The sequence below is a fragment of the Platichthys flesus genome, chromosome 18 (assembly GCF_949316205.1).
Source record: "Platichthys flesus chromosome 18, fPlaFle2.1, whole genome shotgun sequence".
In the NCBI taxonomy this organism is placed as follows: Eukaryota; Metazoa; Chordata; class Actinopteri; order Pleuronectiformes; family Pleuronectidae; genus Platichthys; species Platichthys flesus.
Genome location: NC_084962.1, coordinates 10,207,372 through 10,233,686, shown reverse-complemented (window position 1 = coordinate 10,233,686; position 26,315 = coordinate 10,207,372). Strand labels below are relative to the sequence as shown.

At 42.2% G+C, this 26,315-nt stretch overlaps 2 protein-coding genes across 2 annotated transcripts; one reads left to right on the top strand and one right to left on the bottom strand.

Moving 5' to 3' along the window:
- Nucleotides 1–1,920: 1,920 nt before the first annotated feature.
- med23 (mediator complex subunit 23) lies at nucleotides 1,921–18,559 on the bottom strand. The gene is made up of 30 exons (XM_062411762.1): nucleotides 18,389–18,559; nucleotides 17,845–17,876; nucleotides 17,568–17,655; nucleotides 17,360–17,484; nucleotides 16,987–17,098; nucleotides 16,329–16,427; nucleotides 16,102–16,203; nucleotides 15,927–15,996; nucleotides 15,699–15,811; nucleotides 15,517–15,612; nucleotides 11,249–11,455; nucleotides 10,427–10,570; nucleotides 10,125–10,270; nucleotides 9,708–9,953; nucleotides 9,416–9,558; nucleotides 8,614–8,788; nucleotides 7,942–8,105; nucleotides 7,744–7,868; nucleotides 7,451–7,656; nucleotides 6,721–6,901; nucleotides 6,449–6,619; nucleotides 6,123–6,339; nucleotides 5,854–5,963; nucleotides 4,970–5,096; nucleotides 4,395–4,560; nucleotides 4,234–4,306; nucleotides 3,925–4,139; nucleotides 3,725–3,845; nucleotides 2,929–3,060; nucleotides 1,921–2,472 (listed from the first exon to the last, which is right to left on the bottom strand). Exons 1-30 carry the CDS (start codon nucleotides 18,437–18,439, stop codon nucleotides 2,242–2,244), a joined length of 4,188 nt encoding a protein of 1,395 aa, XP_062267746.1. The 5' UTR covers nucleotides 18,440–18,559; the 3' UTR covers nucleotides 1,921–2,241.
- Nucleotides 18,560–19,568: 1,009 nt separating this feature from the next.
- il20ra (interleukin 20 receptor, alpha) lies at nucleotides 19,569–25,958 on the top strand. The gene is made up of 7 exons (XM_062410884.1): nucleotides 19,569–19,915; nucleotides 21,161–21,284; nucleotides 21,556–21,764; nucleotides 21,845–22,020; nucleotides 22,156–22,297; nucleotides 23,015–23,151; nucleotides 23,277–25,958. The coding sequence occupies exons 1-7, from the start codon at nucleotides 19,867–19,869 to the stop codon at nucleotides 24,201–24,203; spliced, it is 1,764 nt and encodes a 587-aa protein (XP_062266868.1). The 5' UTR covers nucleotides 19,569–19,866; the 3' UTR covers nucleotides 24,204–25,958.
- The last annotated feature ends 357 nt before the right edge of the window (nucleotides 25,959–26,315 follow it).

Here is a 26,315-nt window from a genome sequence, read left to right as displayed (position 1 = left end):
GGGCTTCAGCTTCCCCCCAGGACCTTCAAAGGAAAGGCGGTGTAGATAATAAATGGATGGATGATGGATGACTCTCTTTAGGTTCTTTTCAGTTTAACTTCCCGATACACTCTAATTCTAGCTGCTACTTGAGCAAACATTTACAACTGAAGCCTGACTCTAAATGTCAGAACCATAGATCATCATCAATGCTCACTTGATCAAACACCCCAAGGCTCCACCTTCATTAGGGCCCGAGCACTGACAGGCACTGACAGACAGTGCTGCCCTATTGAAATTTAAAGGATTATTATTATAATTTTTCTGGCTTTAATTGGCTTTTCCAGGGCTTTAACATCATCACATTTTTACAAAACTTTGCAGAAAATTAGAAAGTAGTGAAAAAATGTTTTTCATTTATTTACTGTTATTAAATTTGTTTTAATTAAATTTATATTAAATGTCTTGTATTTACCTCCTGCGCAGACGTGGACTGCGCAGTATTAATTTAATTAAATTTTTTTATTTAAATACTTTTAATTATTTATATATTAAAAAAGTTTAAGATCTTCTGCAATTAATAGGTGGTTGAAGTCCTGCCAAATTTTAAGGGTTCAGTATCTTGCCAAGGACACGTTGGCATGCAGATGGGGAAGAGTGGGAATTGAACCCCTAACCTTCTTGTTGGAGAACGACCTTTCCTCCCACTAGGCCACTTAACCTGCTCATTCCCATGAGAAACTATAAGCACAAGAAGAAGATGGAGAAATTATTGTGTGTGTCTGTGTCATTCTATGCTGCTTTTGATACATGTTTAAGAGAAAACCACTGAATTTTTCTACTTTAGTACATATATTTGACAGCCTAATTTAAAAGTTACTTTTATATATTTGGATTTCATGCTATAAAAACCTATTAGAGAATAACCCAGTAGTTTCCAACCTCCATCAAAGTGTGGGATGCAATTAATTTAATATAATTCGGAAAATTCACGCAAAACCTTTTAGTTTATATTCGGTGATCAAATAAATGACATATTGTTCAACTAGCACAAGGAGTAAGGGTCACTCATTACTCATTCATTAAATCAAACCTCCGTCCTCCTGATCTTTTACTTTGAAGGTGAGCTGTCTCTCTGTCCCCCTCTAGATGTCCTCGTTCAAGTTTAGCTTCTCAGGTGGACTTCCACTTCATGCACAGACCAGGTGAGGCTTCACTACTGCACAAATCTACATCAACAACAAATCCCTGGATATAATTTGATTTGCTGGCCCCGACAAACGCACCCAGATGATTTGGAATCAAGTCTTTCGCTCACATTTCCTTTCATTGCCAATTTTCATATGGCAACAATCCCAGATTCAACTAGGTGCCAAAGTCCTAAGTATTCTTGGCAGAAGCCGGGCCCCTCTCTGAGTCGAATGTGTATTTGTTCAGATGGTTTTGAGAGATTCCTCTGGCCAACAAAGGAGAAATGTAATAAAGACAACAAGGTCTCTTATGTCTCTCTATCTCTGTCTCTCTCTAGGCTTTGGAAATAAAACGCATGACTGAGAGGAGGTAACTGAAGGGAACTGCAAATGTCAGGGCACAGTGTTGCTCTACTGTATTTTTAATGGTACGGCGTTTTCAGAAACTGGGTCATCAAGGTCATGTACTGCCTCAGTGTGATCTAGTTTGTTTGTATCATTTTTCTCCTTCAACTTAGTTTGACATTTTCATACAGGTTTATTTATTTCCCTCTGTCATTCTACTCATTTAATCTCTTATTCAGGGCTTACTAGTTGACCTTTCACTAAAAAGAAAAGGAGAGCGTGGACAACTTCAAAAAGAAAAATGTTTCCTGTTCTTTACAAGTGCAAAATTATTCTTTTTATACTTCAAGAACTTGAATAACAACTAAACTTCACATGAGGTGTACACAAGAAGCAGACACCCGAATACCAAAACGCTTTTTTAATGAGGCAACAAGATTAGATACAATATAAAAATGAAATAAAAAATGTCTGTGTCCTTGTGAGGCTCCAAAACCAGACGGGGGGTGGGAATATCTTAATACCTCTGAATTCATGATGAGTGTTTTCTGGGCTGCAGCTTCTTTTGCACTGCGGATTTGGAAAAAGGATGGATCTCGTTCATTTAACGTACAATAAACAAATAGGATCCTTCCTACAAAAAAAAACGTTAAAAAAAAAAAAATTCAGCCAAAACTATTTGGGACGAGTGTCCATCCGTGTTCCTGATCGCAACTGTCTTTTGTGCCTACATGGGCGCGTGTGTGTGCTGCGTGGAGGAGGGCGAGGCCACGGCGGCGGCGACGGAAGACGTGAGCGAGGAGGGCTGGGGCTGAGGGGCGGAGGAGGAGGAGGGGGCGGAGGAGGCGGCGGCGGCGGCGGCGGCAGCGGACGACGCGGTCTCGACGATGCTGCTGTGCGTGATGAAGCGCAGTCGCAGCTTCATGGCCGGACGCAGGGTCATGATGATCTTCTCCACCTAGGGACAGAAGGACACAGACAGACAGAGGTTGAAAGAAATGATGAACATCCCATTCATTCAATGAACGTCACTGGTTTTGGATCCCAGCCCAGAAAAATACACGTGGAGTTTGAGTAAAGGCTTTGTCCGTTTAATGAATGATGTGTAAAGTCTATACAAAGCCTGAGCCGCAAGCACCCAGAGAATCTACTGCTTCATCTCCTCTAATTAGCTCGGTGTCAGAGCTGGACACTGGTGTGGAGCGGTGTGGTTGCACAGGGGGATGACGCATTCAAACTAACTAGAAAAATGAAAGCAGACCCCCGAGGAGCAGCGAGATCACAGAAGTCATCTTGCTTGAAAAGGCGGGTGAGGAGCACCTCCCTTTGTTATTTTTTTGATCACTTATTTTCTTCCCCGTCTCCAGTTCAGTGCTGAAGCGTTAATGACCATGTGTCAAAGTAAGAACCTCACCTGCTCCTTCACACTGTCTCCAGTGTACATGTATTTAATGTGGTAGAGGAAGTCACAGATTGGGTCCATGTAGCTGAGATGTTGGCAGTGTTGGTCGACCGCCTGGAGCATCTCGTAGAAGGCCACGCCGATCTGGAACATGCAGAGGGACACGTTTAAAAGGAGAAACACAAATATATCCAAGTCGAAGGACAAAACTGAGACAATGTCTTCAAACGCAAGAAAAAAAGGAAAATGATGCACATTTTCAGACATGAATTCGATAGGATTTCCTCACAATTTGGGTCTGGACTTTCTCAGGAGTTTACATTTCACAAATGAAGAACACAGCAGGAGATTCCGCACTAAGATCAATTCACAACAAACATCCGTCTCGTTCAGGTGTCGCAGCAGTTGGGGCAATTCTGCTGCGGAGATAACATGTTTTGTTTATAGCACTTCAATACTGGCGTCGGCTCTTTTCATCAAAAACTCTAATGACATCTTCGTCTGTGTCATCCAGAGATATTCGTTTTGTTTCGGTCTCTCTCATTTCTGAGCCTGTCGCCTGTCACATACGTCATCAACCCACACACTCGCTGTGAATCCTGCCGAGGAACTCCTGCTGTGCTCCTACATTCTGCTGAGTTCTAATTAGTGGGCGGAGCTTCTCACTCTGACATCGGTGTGTTCTCACGTGCAGCCTCTCCAGAGAATGTCAGGAGATTATCCGGAGTTCAGTGCACGTCTGAAAGCAGCTTTATACTTATTCATTCATATTTAGTCAAAGGGTGTGTGTGTGTGTGTGTGTGTGTACCTCCAACATGCACCGTGTCCTCTCCTGCTGGAAGCGCTGCAGGAACGGACCCACCAGGTGATACACGTAGAGTAACTGGAACTCAGTCTGGACGACGGGTTTCAGAGTCTCTGACAGGAATCTAAACACACACACGAGTAAATAATGATACGACAATCACAAATGAACCATTTGCCTGAGACTGAGGAAGACTTCCTTACTTGGGAATCAGAGACAGCTGTCCGATGGACGAGTGGTGCCACACGGCGTGCGCCAGCGCAAGCACATAGCTACAGTTCATCTCGCTGTAGCTCTGGTGGCAGGCCGTGAAGTCCAGCAGGGCGAAGGGATACCCCGCCCACTCCGTCTCCGTGGTCAGACACGGGGAGCTGATCACGGACACGATGCGGTCGTGGAGGACGATCCAGTACGGCTCCTGAGACGGCAGAGCAGAGGGTCACGGTGGAGAAACTCAACGTGACTTCATCAAACAGTAAATGACAGGGAAGATAGTTGTGAGAGTTTCTTACAGGAAGTGCAGTGATCACCAGGCCGATGGCGTTCATCCAGGCTGTGATGCTCTCTCTTGGAACCAGGGGTTGGCTGAAAGGTAAAAGACACTGTCATGAACAATTCAGGGACGACGCACTAGCCCTCAGAGATGTTGCCTGTTTACAAATGCCAATCATACCTCTTCAACACAACGTTGAGCAGAGCGTTGCCGACCTCTTTCCCCGGCACGGCCAACGCCATCAGCTCCACGCAGGTGACGTGCAGGGCGTGGGCTGCCGGGTTGGGGAACTCGTTGAACCTCCAGTCGCAGTTGGGGAAAGGACCCGGGGACTTTCCCGCCATGGGTGAGAAGGAGTTAAGGGCATTTGAAAGGCAACGAGGTTTAGCAGCGACACAGTTTTAATTACAGGCCTCTTCTCTGGATGAACTTGGATTAAAGTAACTGCAGATGCACAAACAATTACTGTCTCAAATTAAAACAAAGAGGCTCTGAGGGAGAGGAGACGTATCAGCAGTATTATGAATATATTATCCAGGTACAACTGAGGCCTGTGATTTCCTGTTTGCCAGAAGTGGAGTGCGAACTGTGAGTAACGTAGCCCAAGGCCAACAGTCATTTTAATAAAAATAAATGAAATCAGCCCAGCCAACGTGACAGATCCAATTTATTTTACCCAGGGCGGTGACCCACAGTCTACCCAGCACCAGGTTGATGTTGTCATCTTCTAATAGGACGAGATTAATCAAGGATATTATCCACCAGGCGTCCAATCAGCTTGCAGTAGTAGGTGTCATCAGGGATCCACACGTTGTCCTCTCTGGGGTTCATGCCGAACTTCAGATAGGTTTCACTCAGGCACCACCCTGGAGTCCGGTTGTCCTGTGAAAACAGCACACGAGTGAAAAAACTGCTGCTGCTAACAATTAATAGAAATGATCGACATTATATTTCATGTCATTTAGCTGACGCTTTTGTCCAGAGCGACTTACATTTTTAAGAACACTCAGCATTTATGAGGGGCCATTTTTAGGGGTTCAGTATCTTGCCAAGGACCCTTAGGCATGCAGATGGGAAAGAATGGGATTCGAACCGGCAACCTTCTTGTTGCAGAACACCCGCTCTATCCCCTAGGCCACGCTCTCCCCATACATGTACGTGTAAGATAATGTGTGTGACTTACCTCTATGGATGAAACAGTATGAAAAATCAATCAGGATGAGTGACTAAAAATACTGTGATAGATCTTATAACTGTATTCTTTTTAAAGTGTGCATAAACAGAGTTAAAGTTATTCATATATATATATATATATATATATATATATATGAATAATATATATATGTAGTGTAAGTGCCCACTTTCAAAATTGATTTTCTGTCTGTATATTCTGCACACATGGTGACTTTCAGCTCTTATAGAACCCACATACAACCTCTCAGACTCAGTCCTCAGGAGGCGCCGGCGCTGTCATGTTTTCATTGGTGTGAAACAAACCCACTTTGCACGCTGTGTCTGGAAGGCTGTTGCTAACCGTTTTAATCATGTAAATCTGAAACGGTAATATGACCCCTGGGGATTTTGACTGTGGTTTCCAGTGAAACCAGGAGCCGTTTCCTCCCCAGTTCCCTCCGCATACCTTCAGTGATGACATGATGGCGTGCACCAGCTTCCTCTTCAGGTTGGTTCGGTCTCTCAGGTGTCGCTCATAGTAGTGAAGCGTGTTATACAGGTAGGTAACAGGGCGGTCTGCACACAAACACAACAGTACACACAAAGACTTAGGGTTAGGGTTATGGCCCTTCTTCTTTTTGACACGCTTTATCCATGTATTTATGCTACTCCTCTTTCCTTGAACAAAATCATCCGTACTACTTAGCTTCTCATTTGCTGACGGCCTTTACTCACCATGGAACTTGTACAGTCCTCCCAGATGGTCCAGCAGAGTTTCCAGAGACTTGGAGACGGGAAGAAGCTCCAGGAAGCGGTGGATCACGATGTCAAAGACGGGCAGGAAGCGCAGACACACGTTGCCAAAGTAGATCGGAAGGTACTGAGGCTGGAGCTGCATGGGGGGGTTGACCTGGTCTGCAAGGCCCTCAAAGTACAACTTCTCCGGGTATTTCTGGAAGGAAAACAACAAATACATAATTTAATTGAGCTATAATAACATTCAATTTAAATCAGACTTGTCCCCACTTTGTGTAAGAGTGAGTTTTTTGTAAGGTGCATACCTTGTGGTAGGTCATGTGTTTGTTGTGCCAGTCGCTCTGCAGCCAGTGCTCGGGAGCGTTCTCCTTGACAAAATCGTTGACCCGGTTCCTGAAGTCGTTGGGCTTCAGCAGCAGCAGCTGGATTATGAAATAGCAGACCTGAGCCTCGTTGCCCTCGTGGCTACGCATCGCCTGGAAGGAGACGAGCAGAACGACACATGGACCTCGTCACATTCACAGGAAACTCAGGTCTTACATGTCCGTATTGTACCAATGAACGTGTGTGTTCTCACCAAACACAGGATGAGCCTGTCCAGTGTGACGATGTTGTATTTCCAGACCATGTCATTGAGTATTTCGATGCACTTGTTGAGCTGCTGCCCGCCGGCCGAGGTCGAGAACTCGTAGACGAGGAAGTCCGCAAACGTGCGCACGTGAGCCACGAGCGCCCGAGCCCCGATTCGCTCCAGGACCCTGAGGGACACAAAGTCAGGATACCGTCATGCCATCATCCCAAGGCAGAACCTCTGTATCCAATCAATTAGATGCAGATGTCATTTCGGGACCCCCCCCCCATATCAATTAGTGTGAATTAAAAATGCCTCAAACATCAGTAGTGAGATGCATCATTAACAATCAGTATCAACCATACATACATACATATACATACATGTCATTGGCTGACGCGTTTGTCCAAAGCGACTTACAATTAGTACACTCAACATTCATGAGGGGCCATTTAGGGGTTCAGAATCTTGCCAAGGACACTTCGGCATGCAGGTGGGAGAGAGTGGGGTTTGAACCGGCAACCTTCTTGAACCGGCAACCTTCTTGTTGAAGAACCACCACTCTAACCACTAGGCCACACCGCCCCACCCTCATTACTTTCACTGGTGTTCAAGGTGGTGAGGAAATAAAACACCGTAGTGACTGTACACAATTTGTATATGTTGAGTGAATGTGTTTATCGGATGGGTCTTATCAAAGGAACCAGAGGTGTGACACCAAATAGTGACAGCCCACCTGTAGCCAATCTGGTTTATGTGGTCCGTCTCCAGCAGCATCTTCCACAGCAGACAGAGGAAGAGCGGGGGGGAGCCCTGCATGGAGAAGTGAGTGATGATGTCGTTCTCGTTGGCCATGGATTTCCACTTCCTGTACTCCTCTTCCACGTTCTTCTTCAGGTTGAAACGAGATTCCTGAGGCACGTTGTTCTGCTTGAAGAACGCCTGGAGGGAAGAGACAGTATAAAGTTTCATTTGAGGAGAAATACTTAAGTCCCAGGGGCATTACCACCCAAATGAACATATCTGCACCTGTAGTGGAGCCGGGAAGCAGGACAGAGTGTGTGAGGCCCAGTTGTGAGGCGTGAAGGTCATGATGGTCTGGAGAATGTCTTTACACCAGGTGCCATGGATGGAGTCGGACCCTGTGAAAAAATCTACATACAGACACAAAATGTAAGACAAGTCCACCGACACTGCAATAAAAGGAATGTCCAGAGTGAGTGCTACCAGTGACGTGTGTGGCTCTGGCCAAGGTGAGGATCAGGGCTCGGTTCAGCTCCTCAGACTCGGCCGACAAAACCGTCTTGGGGTCATTCAGGAAGCGTGTGAACTGGGGCTGTACCTCTGAGCTTCCCAGCGCCGTGATCAGCCGCAGCGCTGTGCTCTCAACACTAAAGACAGAGGCATGAAAACATGGAGATAAATCAAGTAGAGATGATATCAACCTTTATCTTCTTCTGTCTTTTTTCACCATCTTCACATGTCATTTACTGGAGGTGATGCATCAAGATGCATTGTAAGGTTATGTTAGGCCCATAACCTTTGACATTGATTCTAAGAGTATAGATCCTAATAGATAGATAGATGATAGATAGATAGATACTTTATTAATCCTGTAATGAAAGTGTTATTAGTAATTGGACGACAGGGAAATATTAGTAGCTAAATAGAAACATTGTAGAAACAGCTAAATCTTAAAGGAGACATATGCCAAAGTTTCAGGAATATATAGGAAATAAAATTCACATCCAGGTCCGTTACATACAAGGAGAAACCTATTTCTAGCTGTTAGAGAAAACATTTCTTCTTGGGTTTCAGGGGTCACATTAGATCAACAGTTATTCACTCAGTCTAAGTAAGTATGTTGCATATATGAGAATGTGTGTGTGTGCACATTACCATAGATGCAGCTGATTCTGGTTGGTCTGGGGTACAGCAGCCAGACTGTGCAGATGACTCAGCAGCTGGACTCGGTAGTGCGGCTGGATGTGGTGCATCCTGTAGCTGAACATCTCCAGCAGAGTGTGAAGGATTCCCCACGCGTGACACTTAAACACGTTGGGCAACAACTGGCCTGAGCAGACGAGAGAGAGTCACGTTATTCAGCTCACGTCTGTTCCCCCCCGGAGACACAAAGCGATGTTGAATATGAATGTTCTGAGACAGGCTGTTCAGAGCAGTACTGACAGAAGACAGCCTGGGTTGGGACACGCTGAACATTATCTACAAATCCTGAAATTACAGTGGACGCATTAAGATGGATGTCTATTCTTTATTGTCATTCATCCTCATGTTCACAAGAGACTATTGTGCAATTATGGGATAGTAGACACTTGGTTGAGACTTTAACTTGCTGCTTTTTCTCAAGTCACACTATTGAATTGTTCCAATTCAAGATATACATTCTAAAAGCGTATCAGATCATTTGAGGTAGCCTGCCTTGTGATCCAACAGAGGGCGCTCAGTATCAGTTTGACACATTCACTGTATATGAGGATGGACAGTGTGACTGCTCCCTAAGAGAGGGTCTTTATCGCTCCCTGGTGGCTGGTTGCGGTATAACTCATAAATCCCATTATTGGTGACAGATTTAGGGATTTGGGGGCTGCAGGTAAACAACTACACAGTAAAAGTCAATCCTATTGATTTGTTCCAAAAAGTACAGTTTCTTACTCGTCACAGTGGATTTAAATGTACTCACTGATGAACCCCTTGATGCCCAATGACTCGATCTCCATATAGACTAGAAGCCGGCTGTATGTCTCCACCAGTGCAGGGGCCAAGGCAAGTATGGATTTGGCATGAGCCAATTTGATCACCCGTGTGGCGATGCTGTGGATCAGACTGGAGACAGCGACACTCAGACTCACAAAGAGGCGATGGAGAAGTGAAATATGTTCATGAAACAATCAAATAAAAAGCTTCCTCCCAAATCCAGCGTCTTTCTAAACAGTGTTTTACTACTTCAGTACTTTCTAGAAATCTTTTCCTACCTCATTTTTGCGTGTACTGTGAGTGAATCCAGCAGGTTCATTGGCAGCGGTGTGACTGATCCTGATGCTGTGCAGTTGGTGCCGGGCAGGTTGATCTTCATAGATCCGTTTCCATAGATGGTCTCCACTAGGACGCCCATCGGCAGAGTGAAGCAGTCGGAGTTAGTGCTGTAGGCGTTGCACAGCAGGGCGATCTTATAGTCGGACATGCCCAAAGTCTTGTTACGCAGAGACTGCTGGAGAAACCTAACAGAAAAGAGCGATTACAGAGACTTTACACAGCCGGTCTGGATGAAGTGTCATCGTTAGTTTGGGGTTTTATTGCAATAATGATGGGTACTTTAGTGGTACAGCACACACTCATGGTAGAGCACAGTGATAAAGATACTGAGGACAGAGTACTTTAAAGATACATACTCATGGTGTAGTTTCAGAGAGTGGGGGATGGGTATCTGCAGCTTGGAGTTGTCATTCTGAGCTTTGCGGTTGAGGTGGATCCAGATGCAGGTCATGGCAAAGGAATGAGTCGACTGTGGCTTGTTGATGTCGGGAACTGGGATGCACTGACGAGGGAGAAAACATACGGTGATAAGAGAAGAGATCAGTGGCACTACTAAACACTACTACTTCTATTGTACTATACAATTGTTTAAGAAATTTTATAAATTGAACAATTATAATCATATTGAAATCAAAAGAGCTTCTTGGTAGACGTGTACCTCTTTTTCTGGGTAAAGCAGGTCAAACAACTTCATTACGGGCAGGAAGTCAGCCAAGGCGTTCTTCTGAATACTTCCTGATATGAACTGTAGCAAGACCCACATCAGGTGATCTCTCCCTTTAATAAGACCTCTGCCTGCAAGCTGTAGTCAAAAAGGAGCGCGTTAAAGAAATACAGAAAAACCCCAAAACATTTTTTATGACCATTTTATAATATTATAAAATGTGCAATTTCAAATACTATTCCATGTTTTTGCCTGAAATATTCTACTTCTTCTATGTCATTATTCGATGCGTTTTAGTTCCCTATATTAAATATTGAGATGATTTTGTTGTCTATGTTATCATTGTAATCTGAAAGCACATGCAGCTGGAGATGTATTTTATTTTATATGTACTCTGCTTAAAAGTTTAGTTTGCATTTTTTGTTTTGGAGATTTTTACTTTTTCCTTTGGATTTGTTCCCTCTGGGTTGTGTGCAGCCAGCAAGGTATGTTTATAAGTTGCATGTTTTGTCATTCATATTTATCTGCGTGCTTATTATGTGAATTGTCATGTATTTAAATAGTTTAACTGATGATTGAATGATTGTGATGTCGACAGGAGTTGAACTGAATAAATCCATCATTAACAGAAAACTATTGTGTGGTGTACTCCCTACAGAGAGTTGGCTTCATTTAGTATTTATCAACATTTCCCAGAAGTTTAAGGGGCTGTAGAGCTGATTCAGTGTTGACTTTACATGGGTTGTATGTGTGTGAGTGGTGCAAACTATAAACTGAGCTTCCTGCAAACTTCTTCATTCCTATCTCATCTCTCACCTTCTGATGTAACGACAGCACCATGTGCGGGAAGCTTGCAAACTGAAACAGCACAAAGAAGATGAGCTGGGAGGAGAGGTGCTGCCACAGCAGCTGGCTGGTTCCTCCGATGTCGGCGTCAAAGTGTTCCTCGGTCTCGGAGCGCTCCATGGCGTACACCACCAGGTCCACCAGCTGCTCCTCGAGCACCGGGCAACGCTGCTTATGCTGGCAGGGGGAGGAGGGGATTGTTAAGGGATAAAGAAAAAAACAGTGGGCAGGAAAGGAGACAGATGGAGTCAAATAGAAAATAGAAAAGAACAACGTCCAAGACAAGAAAGAGGGGGGAAGGAAACAGGAAAAGACAGAGGGGAAAGGGAGGGCAGAAGAAAGACGGGGGAGGAAGAGAGGATGGTTATCATCAATATACTTCACCACACAACACAGCACTTTATTTTCTCCAAGCAGCAGATATTGATGCATCAACCCTCCCACCCCCTGCATGCTGGACTGCATCTCCCTCCTGCTCCTGTCACCTGGATAATCCTCCTGTGACCTTGCTTTCACATTTACCTTTACCTCCAGATCTGCCTGTATTGTACCTGTGGTGTTACTATGTCAGAGAATGAGTTGTTCTACAGCTCCAGTGCACACAAGAGGTTGCAGAAATGTTACTCTATGTCTTATATAGAACTAGAGAACCGATCACAAGCGACTGTTCTGATGTTCATAATTGTGACATTTGAAACTTAATCTTCAGCTGCTGATCAGCATTAATAAAGTAAAATAAACAGATGCAAACACGTTGATTCACAGCTGAAGTCTTGAAAAAGTACAACATGTTTTCTGGGGTCATCGTGTAGTTTTCCATATGCAGAAGAACTGCTGACGTTGGGTTTATCTGAGCCAGATTTATAATTGGGACTTTCAGTGAAAGACAGGAGGAAAAGTAAAGAGTGGAGGGGATTGAATGGCTGGAAGCAGGGGAGGTAGATAGTGAGGGAAAGGCAGGTTAATTATGAGATATTAAAGCCTCAGGGTCCATGAAGTACAGTGGGGTTGAGTACATTCTTCCATGAGGGCTCTAGCCTGTTGAAGACTGGGTAGACATGGTTTTATCTTTTGCAGCATTATGGACCTCAATTTTTGAATTGAATGAAGAAACTCAAACTTCCCCCAGTATTGACAGAGCAAGAGTGAGGATCTCTGCACTGCAGGACTCAACAGAGGCTGTCTTCATACTACTGGGACACACAGCAAGGGACTGAACAGCACAGCACGGCACGGCACAGAACCAAACACCAAACAAAACAGTGCAACACATTCCTGCATGCAGGCTAACGGGTTGGAGAAGGTGGGGAGCTGGTGCGATTGGAAGGAAGAAGAGGAGTGGTGAGGGTGTCACTGCTCTTCTCCTGCCCCCCCCCCCCCCCCCCCAAAAACACACACACACACACACTCACACAGAAAGAGAGGGAAGGCAGGAGAGAGACGGAGAGAAATAGAGAGGGGTCCACATCAACAAAAGAAATCAACCAAACGCCTTACCTAGTTACTTCCCAGTGTCCTACCAACAGTAAAAAAAAAACTACCAGTGGCTGGTCAATAATCTCACCTATCACCTACCAACATCCCAACCTCTCGGAGGATGTCCTATATATAGTCTAGTCCAAACAAACCATAAAACGATAAAAAAAAAAAATGATAAAAAAAATATAACCTTTCCACATCAATACAACACCATTTGTAATCACTGCATGTTGACTGATTGTAAAGCTAATACAAATGCCATGTGTCTGCCATGAACAGTCTATGTCTGACTCTGTGCTTACAAAATTTAACAGCCCAAATCATTAACGTAAGACTCAACATTATAGTGTCTTGTAGGTGGCAACTAATGAGCACAGATTATGTGTGATTGGATTTCGTATTATACCAGGATATTTAAAATTAATAATGGTAATAAACCAAAAGTCTTGAATTTCAATAAACAATTGTGACCATAGGCTGCCGGCAGATAAGTTGATCTTTCTATAGAGGTTTTTGGTAGCGTTAGTATGCAGGGTATTTTGGCTTTATTTCAAGATGCGTCATACATCTTTTCAAACAGTCTATGGCCACAATATTTGAGACAAATATTCCTTTGTAATTAACTGTTTGAGTTTGATTTCTTTTCATTGGCATTTGAGTCATATATTATCTTATTTATTACTATATAAGGAGCTTTTTAGACAAAAAAAAAAGTCTCCCTCGTATCAATCGTTGTCATCTTTCACTAAAGCGCATCATTAACCAGTGAACATCATGCAACACAAGTCAGAGTTCACTTATCGAGTCCGACAGCCAATCAGAATCACTAACCAGAGGACCTGGGCAAAACACTGAACACAATAAAACTGACTGGCACAGTTGATTTTTGGAAGAAATAAGGTTTGCAATCGACTGAATTGCTATAACAAAGAATTAAAAGAGAGTTTAGACTGGAAGTTGAAGAGTCGAAGATCCACAGACTCACAGGGCAGATTATTAATTCATTTCATTATAGTTCACTGCATTGTAAAACCCATCCAGCTCTCATAAAAATATTAATAATTAGATAATAATAGATTCACCTGTAGACTTTCTGATCATTTTTACTGTAAGTGATGCACAATCTCCGTGCTACTGTTGTCTAGCTTTTTTACTATAGTTGTTTAGGTTAGTCATGTGGTAGTCTTTCAGGATCTTTGCCATGTAGCTAGAAGTCTCTTGATTGTCAAGACGCGATTACATGATATCGCAGCCCAAGTCAATACCAATAGTTTTTGCCCAGGTCACTGCAACGTAAAGCAGCAGCATGAGGTCAGACGTGAGAGGACCTGGCTAACAACAGGCACGGACCAGACTACATCCATACATGCAGTGCAGCAGGACTTGAAATGTCAACAGCAGGGTTTATTGTGGGAAATGCTGACAGGTTATCAGATGGAACCAGAGACTACGAACACCAGCTGGGACTAAATAATCTGAGACTAAATGAACATAATCAGCAGCTCCATCATCAGGCAGCTAGATGCTGTATTGTTGTCTTTATATCTTGATCTTAGGTATAACAGATAACAGAATAAGTTGCAAAAGTCAAATTGAAAAAAATGGCCCAGATTACCCAAAGTCACCCTACTCCTTATTAACCTTATAAATCTATCCATTAACAGTGTGTATGGTCAATACTGTACCTGTTGCAACCTATCTATCATATGTATCAACCAGTCTGTCTATTTGTGTTCATATTCAGTACATCAGTATATCAAAGCCCTGCTGTGACATTTCAAGCTCTGTTGGCATTTCTCCTTTTACTCCATTTAAGAATGTCTTTTCTTTCTTCTTTTGTTTGATCAACTTTCCCATTTCTAGGCCATGATCTGTGTGCTTCCAAAGCTAAGCTAAGCGTCCAACGGGCAGGTTAGTTGGTAGGTCAGGTGACCTGGAAGAGGAACAACGACATACCTGGGCAATGTTCAGAGTCTAGAGAGCGCATGGCAGAGAGACAGACAAAGACAACACACAACCAGAGGACAAAAGAGAGAGAGAGAGAGAGAAAAACAAAAGACAGAAGGAAGAAGATACGGAGAAGGGAGAGAAAAAAAGGAGAGACAGAGAGAAAAGTGGTGACTAAGGAGCTAGGTTGTTTTACTGTCAGCACGGCTGGTGTCAACTCAGCTGATTCAAACATGCAAAGTGGATTCTGGGTTATTTGTTCAGGGTTAAAACATAAAGGAAAAAGTCAATTTACTGTATTGATTATTGTTTTGTGTTAGTAACAGACTTTGTGTAAAAGAGTAGCTGTTCAAACGATGGCTGCGCACAGTGAGATGAGCTGAGTTGAGACTGCATGAACCAAACAGGGCAAACTAACACCAGTGCATATGGGTCAAGCATTGGTTTGATTCACATATACTCTTGTAAACATTAGCTGTGTTACCAGGGCAACAAGGGATGAGAGGTGTTCAGGGGAGTAAATAGGAAAAAGAGGAAAGACATGAAGAACAGACGTGGGTATAGATGAACAGATACAGACGCTGCGAGATAACTAGGATAACAAACTTAGGTAGGAACAGGATGGAAAAATAAGGGTCAAGGAGCAGAAATGAAAGAGGAACAAGAGGAAGAGGAGGAGCAGAGAGAGTGTCGGACTGCAACAAAAGAAAGGGTTGAGTCTATGGTGAACGTTAAAGGGACAGGACACGATAAAAGGAGGAGTGCCTGGTACTGTGAAAGCAAACGTGTAATGGGGAGGGAGGTTGTTTTACCTGTTTGTTGAGTCCTAACATGTTGCACACCATCTCTCTTGAGTACGGCTGCTCTAGCACATAACGCAGCAAGCCTGTCTGGGGCTCAAACAGGTCCTAGATTTAAAAAGAAAACATAAACATAAATATTGTTTTTCTGAGGATGTGTAGGTGTGTGATGTGTGTGAATGAATAGATGTTACCTTGTCAAAAGGCAGCATGCCTTTCAGTGGGAAGCAAAGAGTAGTGGGGTCTAATTTCCAGGAGTTACAGATGGCCCCACTATTATTCACTACTGGCAACAGGCTGCATCGTCCTGTAGGCACACACATTCACACATCAACAGAAAGTGAGGTGAAGCAGCCCAAATCTATATTTGTGTGTCTTTACAGTGGTTAACAGGTATTTTGTAAGCTTCCTGTGTCTCGTACCACAGATGGAGTTGATTCTGGCAGTGGGTCTGAAACTGTCCACAAAGTCTGATATCAGACTGCCAAGAAGCTACAAAAGAGACACAACCAGAGAGACAAAGATTAAATAAGAGTGTTAATTACACACATATGTAGCTGCACACATGCACACAACCGACAAGTAACACACACTTACCCAGTGAGAGAGCTGTCCCTCTGGATACAGTTTTCTGATTTCTGTTATAGAGAAGTAGGCTGGCAGGAGGCATGCGTTTCTGTCCAGGATATACTCTACTACCTTAAAGAATAAAACGTTAACATGATGTAGTAGGCCTGTTTACAGAAAACTTTTCCAATGAGTCATTAACCAAAAAAATTACAATGAATTATATGTAAAAAAGTAAAAGATGGAATGACAGGTACCTCTCTGGCAGCCAGAAGCTGCTGGACTATAGCTGAGCTGACAGTAGTTGGAATGGTCTGGATCTTTTCCAGAAAGGTTTTCAGCAGGTCGCGAACACCCTGAAACCAACAAACACCTTGGATTAAAATATATTCAGTGATTTCAGACTTCAATTTTTTGGGGCTGTCTGTTTGGAAAGCAGGACATCCAAACAGAAATTTTTGCATTTTGCAAGATGCTGGTTAAAAGCCACTGAGTCTCAAGATACATTGGTTTACATCAAGGACGTTTTTGATTCAAGCTTAAAACACACATGTTTGACATACTGGAATTTCCAGCTGGAGGCCCAATCTCTGTGTCAACAACAGTCTCCAAATAGAGTCAATAAACTCTATTGTATCTGGCAAGTGAGTTTTAAAACTGGGAGTATGACCTCCAGTTGACATCAGCATATGATTTCAAGAGAAACATACACTACAGCTACACAACAACAGAAAACAAGTGATTAGACTGATGTTGTAATAATGTCATAATAAACACATCATAATAAAAATAATAATGCAGAGATTACAAAAGGAACATTTTAATGAAGGACGTCATCACTGAGCTTGCTGAAGATGACTTCTCTAAACACTGCTTGTGTATGTGTGTGTGTGTGTGTGTGTGTGTGTCAGAGACCTTGTAGTCCACCCCTCCGATGATCTTGCGGATTAGTTTGAAAGTTAGCGCCCACAACTGAGTCCTCTCCCACTCCAAACTTTCTGAGCTGATCAGAGCGACACACACCATCCTAGAGACAGAGAGGGAGATTCATTAGTTGGAGGATTAATAACAATGGAAGAGAATAACAAAAAGAGGTCCAACACAGAATGAACCAGTTCACATCTGGCATCAGCTGCAAAAAGCAAATGTGTCCTGGACCTACCAGTATGAATAGGAAGGACCAGCAATTCAGCTGACGTCCTCTGACCCATTACAGGTTCACAAAGAATCTTACCTATTTTTTTACCCATGTCCGTAAGGTGATATGCATTTGTAAGTGTGTCTGTACCTTGGTGTTAACAGGCTGGTCTCCACAGCCATTGCGAGACAGTCATAGAGGAAGGAGATTCTTTTGGGGCTGTGCTGGCTGTGAATAAACCGCACTATCCACTGTACACACTGTTCATGAGACTCCTGCAGAGAGACAAAACAAATAAATCACCTAATCTGTAAACGTGTGCGTGTGTGTAGGTGTGTGTGTATGAATGTGCACTGACCTGTGGTAGTGTTCCCCAGTATTGTCTGAAGGCTCCAAGACAACTGATCAGTTTAGTCCTCTCATCCTCTGGAGAGTCCATACACATCCTTAACCACAACACAGTTCTTGTTATAATATGTATATGTTATAGAAGTGAAGAAACAATCAAATGCACTATACACATGTGCATTTGTGTACGTTTCATTCAGGATAACACTAACTTCCTCCCTTCTTCTTCCACAAGTCAAAAACCCTCTGTAAACTAAATGATGAGTGCAGATCAGGAGTCATCTTACCCAGCAAAGGCCTCTTCGATCATCTCAGTTTTCTGTGAGGAGAAGAAAGAGAACAACATAGAACATATTATGCAGGAGTCTTTGGAGCCCTTTGCATCTTTCTTTCTGAAAACAACAACCTGATGATACAACATGCTGCACTATCAGATCAGTGTAGCATGCACACACACATCAGGTGTCAGACGCTCGTGATATTGGCAGAGTATTGTCTTGTTTAAAGGAAGGTGAATGTCTGTTTGCAGTTATAAAATGTGCAATGGATGAATGATAAGAAGTTGAAATAAGGTGCTAATTAGAGTTATTAAACATGAGACTGGAGCATCCATTGTTTTGAATTATGAGCCCAACGTGAATGATGAACACGTTATAGTTATAGTTACAGTTTGAGCTAGCTGGAAAATGTAACCGTACAAAACAAGCGCTGGAATGTACGTATTGATTGAATTACTTATTAGCAAACCCATCATATGTCAATTGGGCTGACGCTGAATGAGATGCTAACAACTAGCTCGCATTACAACCCGTTAATGAACGTGCACGTTACCACAACATCTTCAAAGATGCTCTGGAGCTGCGTCTCCATCGACAGCGCCATGTTTGCGTCCAAATGAGCAAATATCCTTTTTATTTTAGCGAACCATATCACATGTGACCGGCTAAATTGTCCGGTTGAATCCTCTGGACCAGCTAAAGGCTAACGTGCATCAGGATGAAAGCGCCGTAACGTGCGCAACAGCAAAAACAATCCGAAGAGACAACAAGGCCAGAAACTACTCAGTTCCGCTTCATCAGACGATCTTTATGTGTAACCCTGTAGTTATGTTAAATATTGATAAGTGAAGACAGATTAAATATATCGTCATATAGTTTACAATTTACCGTCTTTTAAAAAATCTAAAGTTTGACCCAGTTGTGAAATTGCAAGCACCGCCACATTTTGACCACTAGGAATCGCTATAATAAGATGTTTTCATGTTTTATCGTCGCTACCTGTTTTCTACTTGATCCCCTATCGACTTTTATGGTGGATCAATATTGAAATGATTTGTTATGAAGATGCGAACTAGTTTTCATATGTTGACAAATGCAAGAAGTTTTTTGTGAATCCAGTGTCTGCAGCTACACTCTGTATTACACATTAATGCAAATAATATAAAGTGGATTCTTCTTCTTCTTATGGTAATAAAAGAATTGGTCACAAAAAACATCAACGTAAAAAAACTGAAATCATAAGCCAAGTGTTCTATAAACACTACATATAAACTTATATACATTAAATGTAAAGTCCCTATATTTACTCTGTTTGGTTATTTAATACCTGTACTTACAACAGTACTCACACAACAATATATTTTGTAAGACGTGTACATTTTCTTGTACTACATTCAGCAGTTTTTTGGGAAATAAAGCATTAATTTCAAAACATGTGATCAATGAGAAAAATCCTATGCACCTCTTTTGAAAGATGAAATAAAACAAATGGAAACTAATGGAAGGTATATTTTATATGAAAGAGGCTTTAGTTAATCTTAACTAGCTATTGAATAGCTAGTGATATAAATTGAAATATTTTCACTTTTAATGCTGAGTTTTTACATTTTGAAAATGGAAGGATCTGATTCTTTCACCTGTGCTAACCTCACTCTGGTTGGCAAGAGGGAGGAGTTGTTGTTTCTGTCATTGATCAAGTCAACCCCCCCCTCTCTCTGACACACACACTGACACACACACACACACACTGAGCACAAACAGGTGGGATCACATTTCTTCCTCATTCACGGAAACCTGTTGCGTTGGTTGTGGAGTTTAACATTAATTATCGAGGCTTGGCTGCTCACAGTCATCCAACCACTTTGACTTGAACCTGCACCTTTATTTACTTCCTCTCAACTTGTTTGGACTTCTTGTCTATCAAACTTTCATCTAAACTAACTCCCTGTCGTCGTGTGAAGAAGTAAACACCGGAGCTATAGGACCATAAGGACGGTGTGCTGAACATGTTGGCCTCTCCTTGGACAGATAATGTGGAAACTGTGGTTTCTTCTCTACCTGGGGACTCTGGACTTCACAGGTATGGACACAAGAGTCGTTGTTGCCTTTGGTAACCTTTTCTTTTAATGTTTACTTATTGGGGACCGAAGGTCTAGTCCCATTTCAACCGTTGAGCTTTAGTGATAAAAAGAAAAAGTCATGCACATTAATACCACAGTGTTTATACATTGGAAACTCAGAATGCAGGGGCACTACTAAATCATACTTGATTCGGTAAGGTTCATTGTTAGTTCTATAGTTTTGACCAAAGTCACACATCATTGAATATATTCTGAAAACTGTTCCTTTTTCAAGCACATTGTGAACCTCATAACAAACTTTGAAAATACAAATTCTCCAAAAGTTAATTGACTGGTTTAATTTGGAGAAAGATCACTGACAGGACTGTTGTACTAATCAGATTTACGTTGAATCCACCCCTGCAGTGCAATAGGCCTTATATGCACTGTTTGTGTTAATATTTGGGATAAGTCCTATATAACTACAAATATCTATGGATAATTCACGTGCATAATGTATACCACCTAACTTACTGTAAAATAAACTCAAGGTTAAAACATCACGGCCTATAAAAAAAACATGATATCAAGTGGTGTAGATTCATTAAAGCATGACAACTTTGAGATTCAAATCAGAAACTGGAGCAGATATTATTTAACGATCTGATTTTATGCACAAGTTAAAATCACAATTATCTATGTTATCTCTTGTCCAATAAGTTTTATGACATTTATACTAACTAAGTAGGTCATAATACAAACTGTTTGATAACTGAAGCTTCCACTTCAACTTTTTGCAAAGATGGTACACAAACAAATTATTTTCTGTAAACGTGTGCTGTCCTCTGAGCCCAATTTTATGGTGCTATAAAACTTTTTTCATTCATGCATATTAAGTGATTATAAATGGTCAAGACAGCAAATATGTACACAGTTGTCAAGGGTCTGTAACTTAAAAAAAACACTCACAGAATCAGTGTGTCCCTTAGAAACATAGTTTAATGTGATCTGGTTCTCTTATTGTTAGGTTTTGTTTATAGAGAACTTCTTCATTTCATTTGTTTAGATTTTGTTATATTTTTTATGATATTTAGCTCTAAGTATCAAAGCACAACAGATTCTTCTATGACCTGTATGTTGGGCCAAAAGTAGGTTACAGCAACCGCTCTCACTTTTTATGAGGTTTTATTACATTCTATTGACAAACATGGGCTCATATTAATCATGTGCCTCTCATCTCTCTTTCTCAATCTGTTCCTCCTCAGTGTCCTCCTCTCCTCCCAGCCCCGTTAACGTCGCCTTCTCCTCGGTGAATCTCAGGAATGTTCTGCACTGGTCTCCGGGAAACAGCACATCAGAGGACACACGCTTCACAGTGCAGTATGCCATGTAAGTTCACACGCTACATTTGACCTCACCTGGATAAAGCAGAATACAACATTTTTGTATGGGCTTTCTTCTGCAAGTCTCGAGAGACTTTACAGACAAAAAGAAGCCATGAAAAGAGATAGGGCTAGACCAAAAAGAAAAGAGTAATCCGATCAATCAGCCAATATAACCTCAAGTTCCTTGCTCGAGGCCACATTGAACTAGCTGGCTTGTGATTATCCCAGCTCGTGCAGTCATCCTCTGTATCTGTGTGGGCATACGTCTCTGCCAGCTACGGGGACAGCGTGGAGGGAAGTAAAGGAAGACGGGTGAACTGGAGGGGTGTGCAGCAGTGTACGGACACAGTGCGGAGCTGGTGTGACCTGAGCAAGGAGACGTGGGATCAGGAGCAAGGATACTACGCCAGAGTCCGAGCTGTGGGCAGGAGAGCATCTTCCAAATGGACCATGACCCTGAGGAGATTTGATCCAAAGTTGGACAGTGAGTCAAAGCGCTGTTCGAACCGTTAGTTTGAATATTTGAAATGTACCCAAATTCAATTTATGTGTCTGTCTGTGCAGCTAGTCTGGGTCCTCCGCTGGTTTCTGTGGAAACAGAGGGCAATAACGCCATCGTCACTCTGAAAGGACCAATGAGATATCAACCTAACAACCACACACCAGTGATTTCCATGGCAACAATATACCCCCACATGACTTACAACCTCTCAATCCGCAATGGCCATCATGGACAGACAGTCAGTAAAATATTCTCCTACCCTCCTGGCATTGACAGGGTGTCGAATCAAGCAGTCCCAAAAGTTCTTGAACCAGTGTAACCTGTTATCTGTGTGTGTATGTGTGTGTGTGTGTGTGTGTGTGTGTATTTGTAGCATTATTTCCCAGTAGTGTCTCGTCTGTACAAACATCATGTTAAGCACCAAATGGAGTACTGCTTCTCTGCCAAGTCAAGATTGGTGTCCATACCCATGCAGTGCGAGTCCTCGGCTTGGCTCTGCATCACCACGCCTCCAGGTACAACCTCATTTCTCGAGAGTGAGACAAAGGGAATATAATTCTCTCTGTTTGACTGGTTGAAAGGAATGTGACGGAACACGATACAGAAGAGAAATGGGCGGAACACGATACAGAAGAGAAATGGGCATCGATGATTGTTCCTGCATTGTGTTGGTATCTCGCCAAGGAGGTTGTGTTTTCATTGTTTGATAGTTTTTTTGTGGGTGCACATCGCTCTCATGCGTAGCAGATTCTGCAGCTGAAACTATGAGGCCTTACTCTCGTGGATGGTAAAACTTTTACGGACGATAGAGCAGGCGTGCGAGCGAGCACAAGGCAAATACCTGGACACAGCTTAACAATACATCAACAGAGCATACACCAACTTAGAGATCTCCTATGTTATTATGATAAGTACCCAAAAAGTTTTTGCACATAACACTGTGGCAGGACAAATTAGAATAAGCTGGGCCGCCTCAGTCTAGATAGTTGTTGAGAAACACTGCTCCGGCGTGGAGAGACAGGATATTAGCTTTAGCAGGGGTGTCCTCTCTCAGAGCACAATTCCAAAATGTCAATCAAGAAAAATTGTCTACAGTTAGAAAATAATGAATCGTCCACTTTCCACAATGAGTCCTGATATGGTTTAGAAGCTGTTCATATAATCTTTCTTATATTAACACACATGTATGCATGTATATGTCTGACACGTTCCTGCTTCCTGTCTCCCTCCAGACCCCATGACTTTCCATCTGCTGAGCCTGATTTGGGGTATCACTGTTCCATCTCTGTGCCTTTGTGGAATAATGGTGGTTGGTTACTTCCTTCATAACTACCTGATGGGGAAAGGACAGAAGAAACCTGATACACTGGTAATGCAAGAACACACACCCGTTAACCGAAACACGCTAACACATTCTGAGAAGTGAACTATAATACCGTAAAAATGTTTCGGTAACTCTCTTGAACGTCATGTCACTTCTCTTTCACCCTTCAGAACACATCTTTTCCCCCTCCCCCACCGACTTTACCTCCTGAGAATGCCAACTTTGCCGTCATCAGTGTGATCAAATATGAGTCAGACATGGACAGCAACATTTCAGACCCTGCATGCTTCAAGAAAAAGATAGCAGATCCTCCAACAAGTTACTCCCATCAGCAGCCTGGACCGCCACCAGAGTACGATGATCTTTCGGTCTGCTATGGATTTGTTGGAGTGTCTCCTCAAATCGAAGTTGGGGGAAAAGAGGAGGCAAGAGAGCCGTGGCAGGACGGAGATGATGGGAATAATCTAATTGTTGAACACCAGAAATGCACAGCAGGAGAGAGTCACAATAAGAAAGAGTGGAGAGAGTGTCAAGGTTCCGGCCTCTTCCATGTTCCTTTAAATCTACAATCTACAATCTTCACTATGGGCGAGAAGTTGGGAGAAAAAGCCAGAGTGAGAACTGATGGAAAGATAGATGGAGCTGCAGAGGAAGCTAGTAAGAGTGAGACAGTGGCCCTTCTATCTGCTTATGCGTCCCAGAACACCAATCGTGTGCCCACTCCCCTCGCCAACCAATCAGATTTCATACCAAATGAATGTGGTTTTTTGAGTGATGCTACAGCTCACAATATAGTGGAGGAGGAGGAGGGAAATATTTGTATTAACTGGGACCCTAAAGCTAGGAAACTTGTGTTTCCAGAGATGACGTTGGATGGGTTGATGTGGGCAGAGGAAGGGAGCGAGAACCATGTGGGGGGAGAAGAGGTGGAAGCAGCGAAGGGGGGGCTGAAGTTGGAGAATGTGTTTGTCAGACAAGGGTCAGAAGAAGAGGCGGAGGCTCTGAGAGAGAAGGAGCGAGGTGGTGGACCAGGGTCGGACGGCCTGGAAGTTCCATTTTGGTCCAAATGGAACTTGGTAATCTCAATGGATCAGTAGATGATACTCATCACTATATTTACACCGTTCTTACAAAAAAACATCTTCTGCTGCACTTATCCAGTTAAATGTAATATGATAGAAAATAAGTCACAATCATCACCTATCACTTTTACTTAGAATAGTAGCTTTTATATGTTGCTGCGATCTGATCATGAACAAAAGTTTATTGATTTACAAGTCACATTTATCACTTTAAATACTTATGAAGTAGCCTCACTGTAATCACCTAGATTTTGTGCAAACTATTATTTGTATCTTTATTTGTTTAATTGATCATCTAGTACACCAGTCGCCATATCCTCCCACTATCCGAAATTAAGTAAAAATAGAAATAAGCTGAAATAAAGCCAAAGTCTGCGCCGTAGCGCTTGGAGGACAGAGCGACGGTATCTAGGTCACATGCTCAACTAGTTGCGGGAATGTTCAAAACCATTTTTATCTCAAAATAAAAAGAAGCACTTGAAAAAAACATCAGTTTGATAAGAACTACATAAAACATGACATTAACCCCATTTGACAATAATTCATTCGAGGTGCACTTTGACTTTGACAAGGAAGAGGTGGGGTTGATATACTGCAGACAGCCAGAAGGAGCCATCTTAATACAAAGTCTGATCACCAGTACCTCAGACATCACCCAAACAAATCACTAATCCCCTGTTCAGTGCTGGTGTCATGTTTTTCCAATATCGAAATACCTGGAGCACAACAACCTTATGAATAAACTCCAGTGTTTTCTTTTAGTTTTACATTTTTATTCTATGTGAACATGGTTCACCATGACAATACTGATAAGAAGTAGTATCGTTCAGCATTAGTCCGTCCCTGGTTTAGTTTCAGGTAACGCACCTAAAGCGTTCTTGATGAAACACCTTGTTTGCCTGCTGGTGGTATACCGGGCTAGATCAACATATTATTATGTATTTTGTAATTTTTTGAAGGAAATGCTGATGATCAGAGGAAGATGAAGCTTTGTCTCTGTTATTATCACAATGATTTACTGTGCATTGATGAAGAACAGATTTATAGCACTTTTATCTAATGTAGGTTTTATAGGAAAATTAAGCTGCCTGACCAACACCATGTGACAATATTTTCTTTACTGGAAAAGGGAGACTCAGTCAATATTAGTTTGCTACATTAGCGTTTGTTACTTCTCTTAACATATAATCTGAAGAAAAAATATTAATAGCATCATTGTATCACTTGTCGATTTTCAGTTTTACATATTTTATGCTCTCACATTGACACGTTACTGATTTCAATATTTGCTTGTGTCACTTCTGCATTCCCCGTCGTCATAGGCTTATAATGACACTTAAAAGTATGTATTAAATACTAATACTCCACTATTGTACCTACAGATGTTATGTTAACCGTTGTGGGATTTTGTCAATGTTGTTCCTCTTCCTTGGTGATCCATGAAGTATGTTGTAAACATTGACGCTGAACTCGAACCACATCCACTCAGCGATTGTCTGTGTTACATATTTGTACTGAAATAACTCTTTTGTAGAGTTGAGACCTGCCAGTTGACAGAAAGGGGGAATTCTGATGCAACTAAGTTTATCTGCAATGTGATGGTCAGTTTGATGCCGTGCATTAAGTCGTATATGTACCATTTCTTAAAATGGCTCTACTCTGGGAAATCAATCAGGGATGTTTTCTGTCATAATTCTGTATGTTGTTCAACATGTATTTTGTAAATTCAAAACAAATACTAATAAAGCGGACTGGTTACATCTTCTTTGATTTGTTGTGGGTTTAAGGTTTGTCTCATGACAGTTTTAAAATTGAGGAAATGTCCCTATGTGGTGTCGGCCAGGACAGACTTCCGTTCTGAACTTAGTTTTATTCCTGACACCAACCTCAAAAGCTTGACTCAAGTCAGTAAATAGCAACATCTGCTGGTCAAATGGGAGTCACCATGAAATAGCTGTACAAGCAAAGATATAAGGAGAAATATGAATGCTCTGAATATCTAGTAATTGCTGTCATTGTCTTTTTTTATTGCTATATAGATATAAACAATATTAAAAACAAATTCAGAGGCTTTTCTTAATTATATTATTGTGATTTAGCCTGTGATTATTTACAATGCAAAGCCTT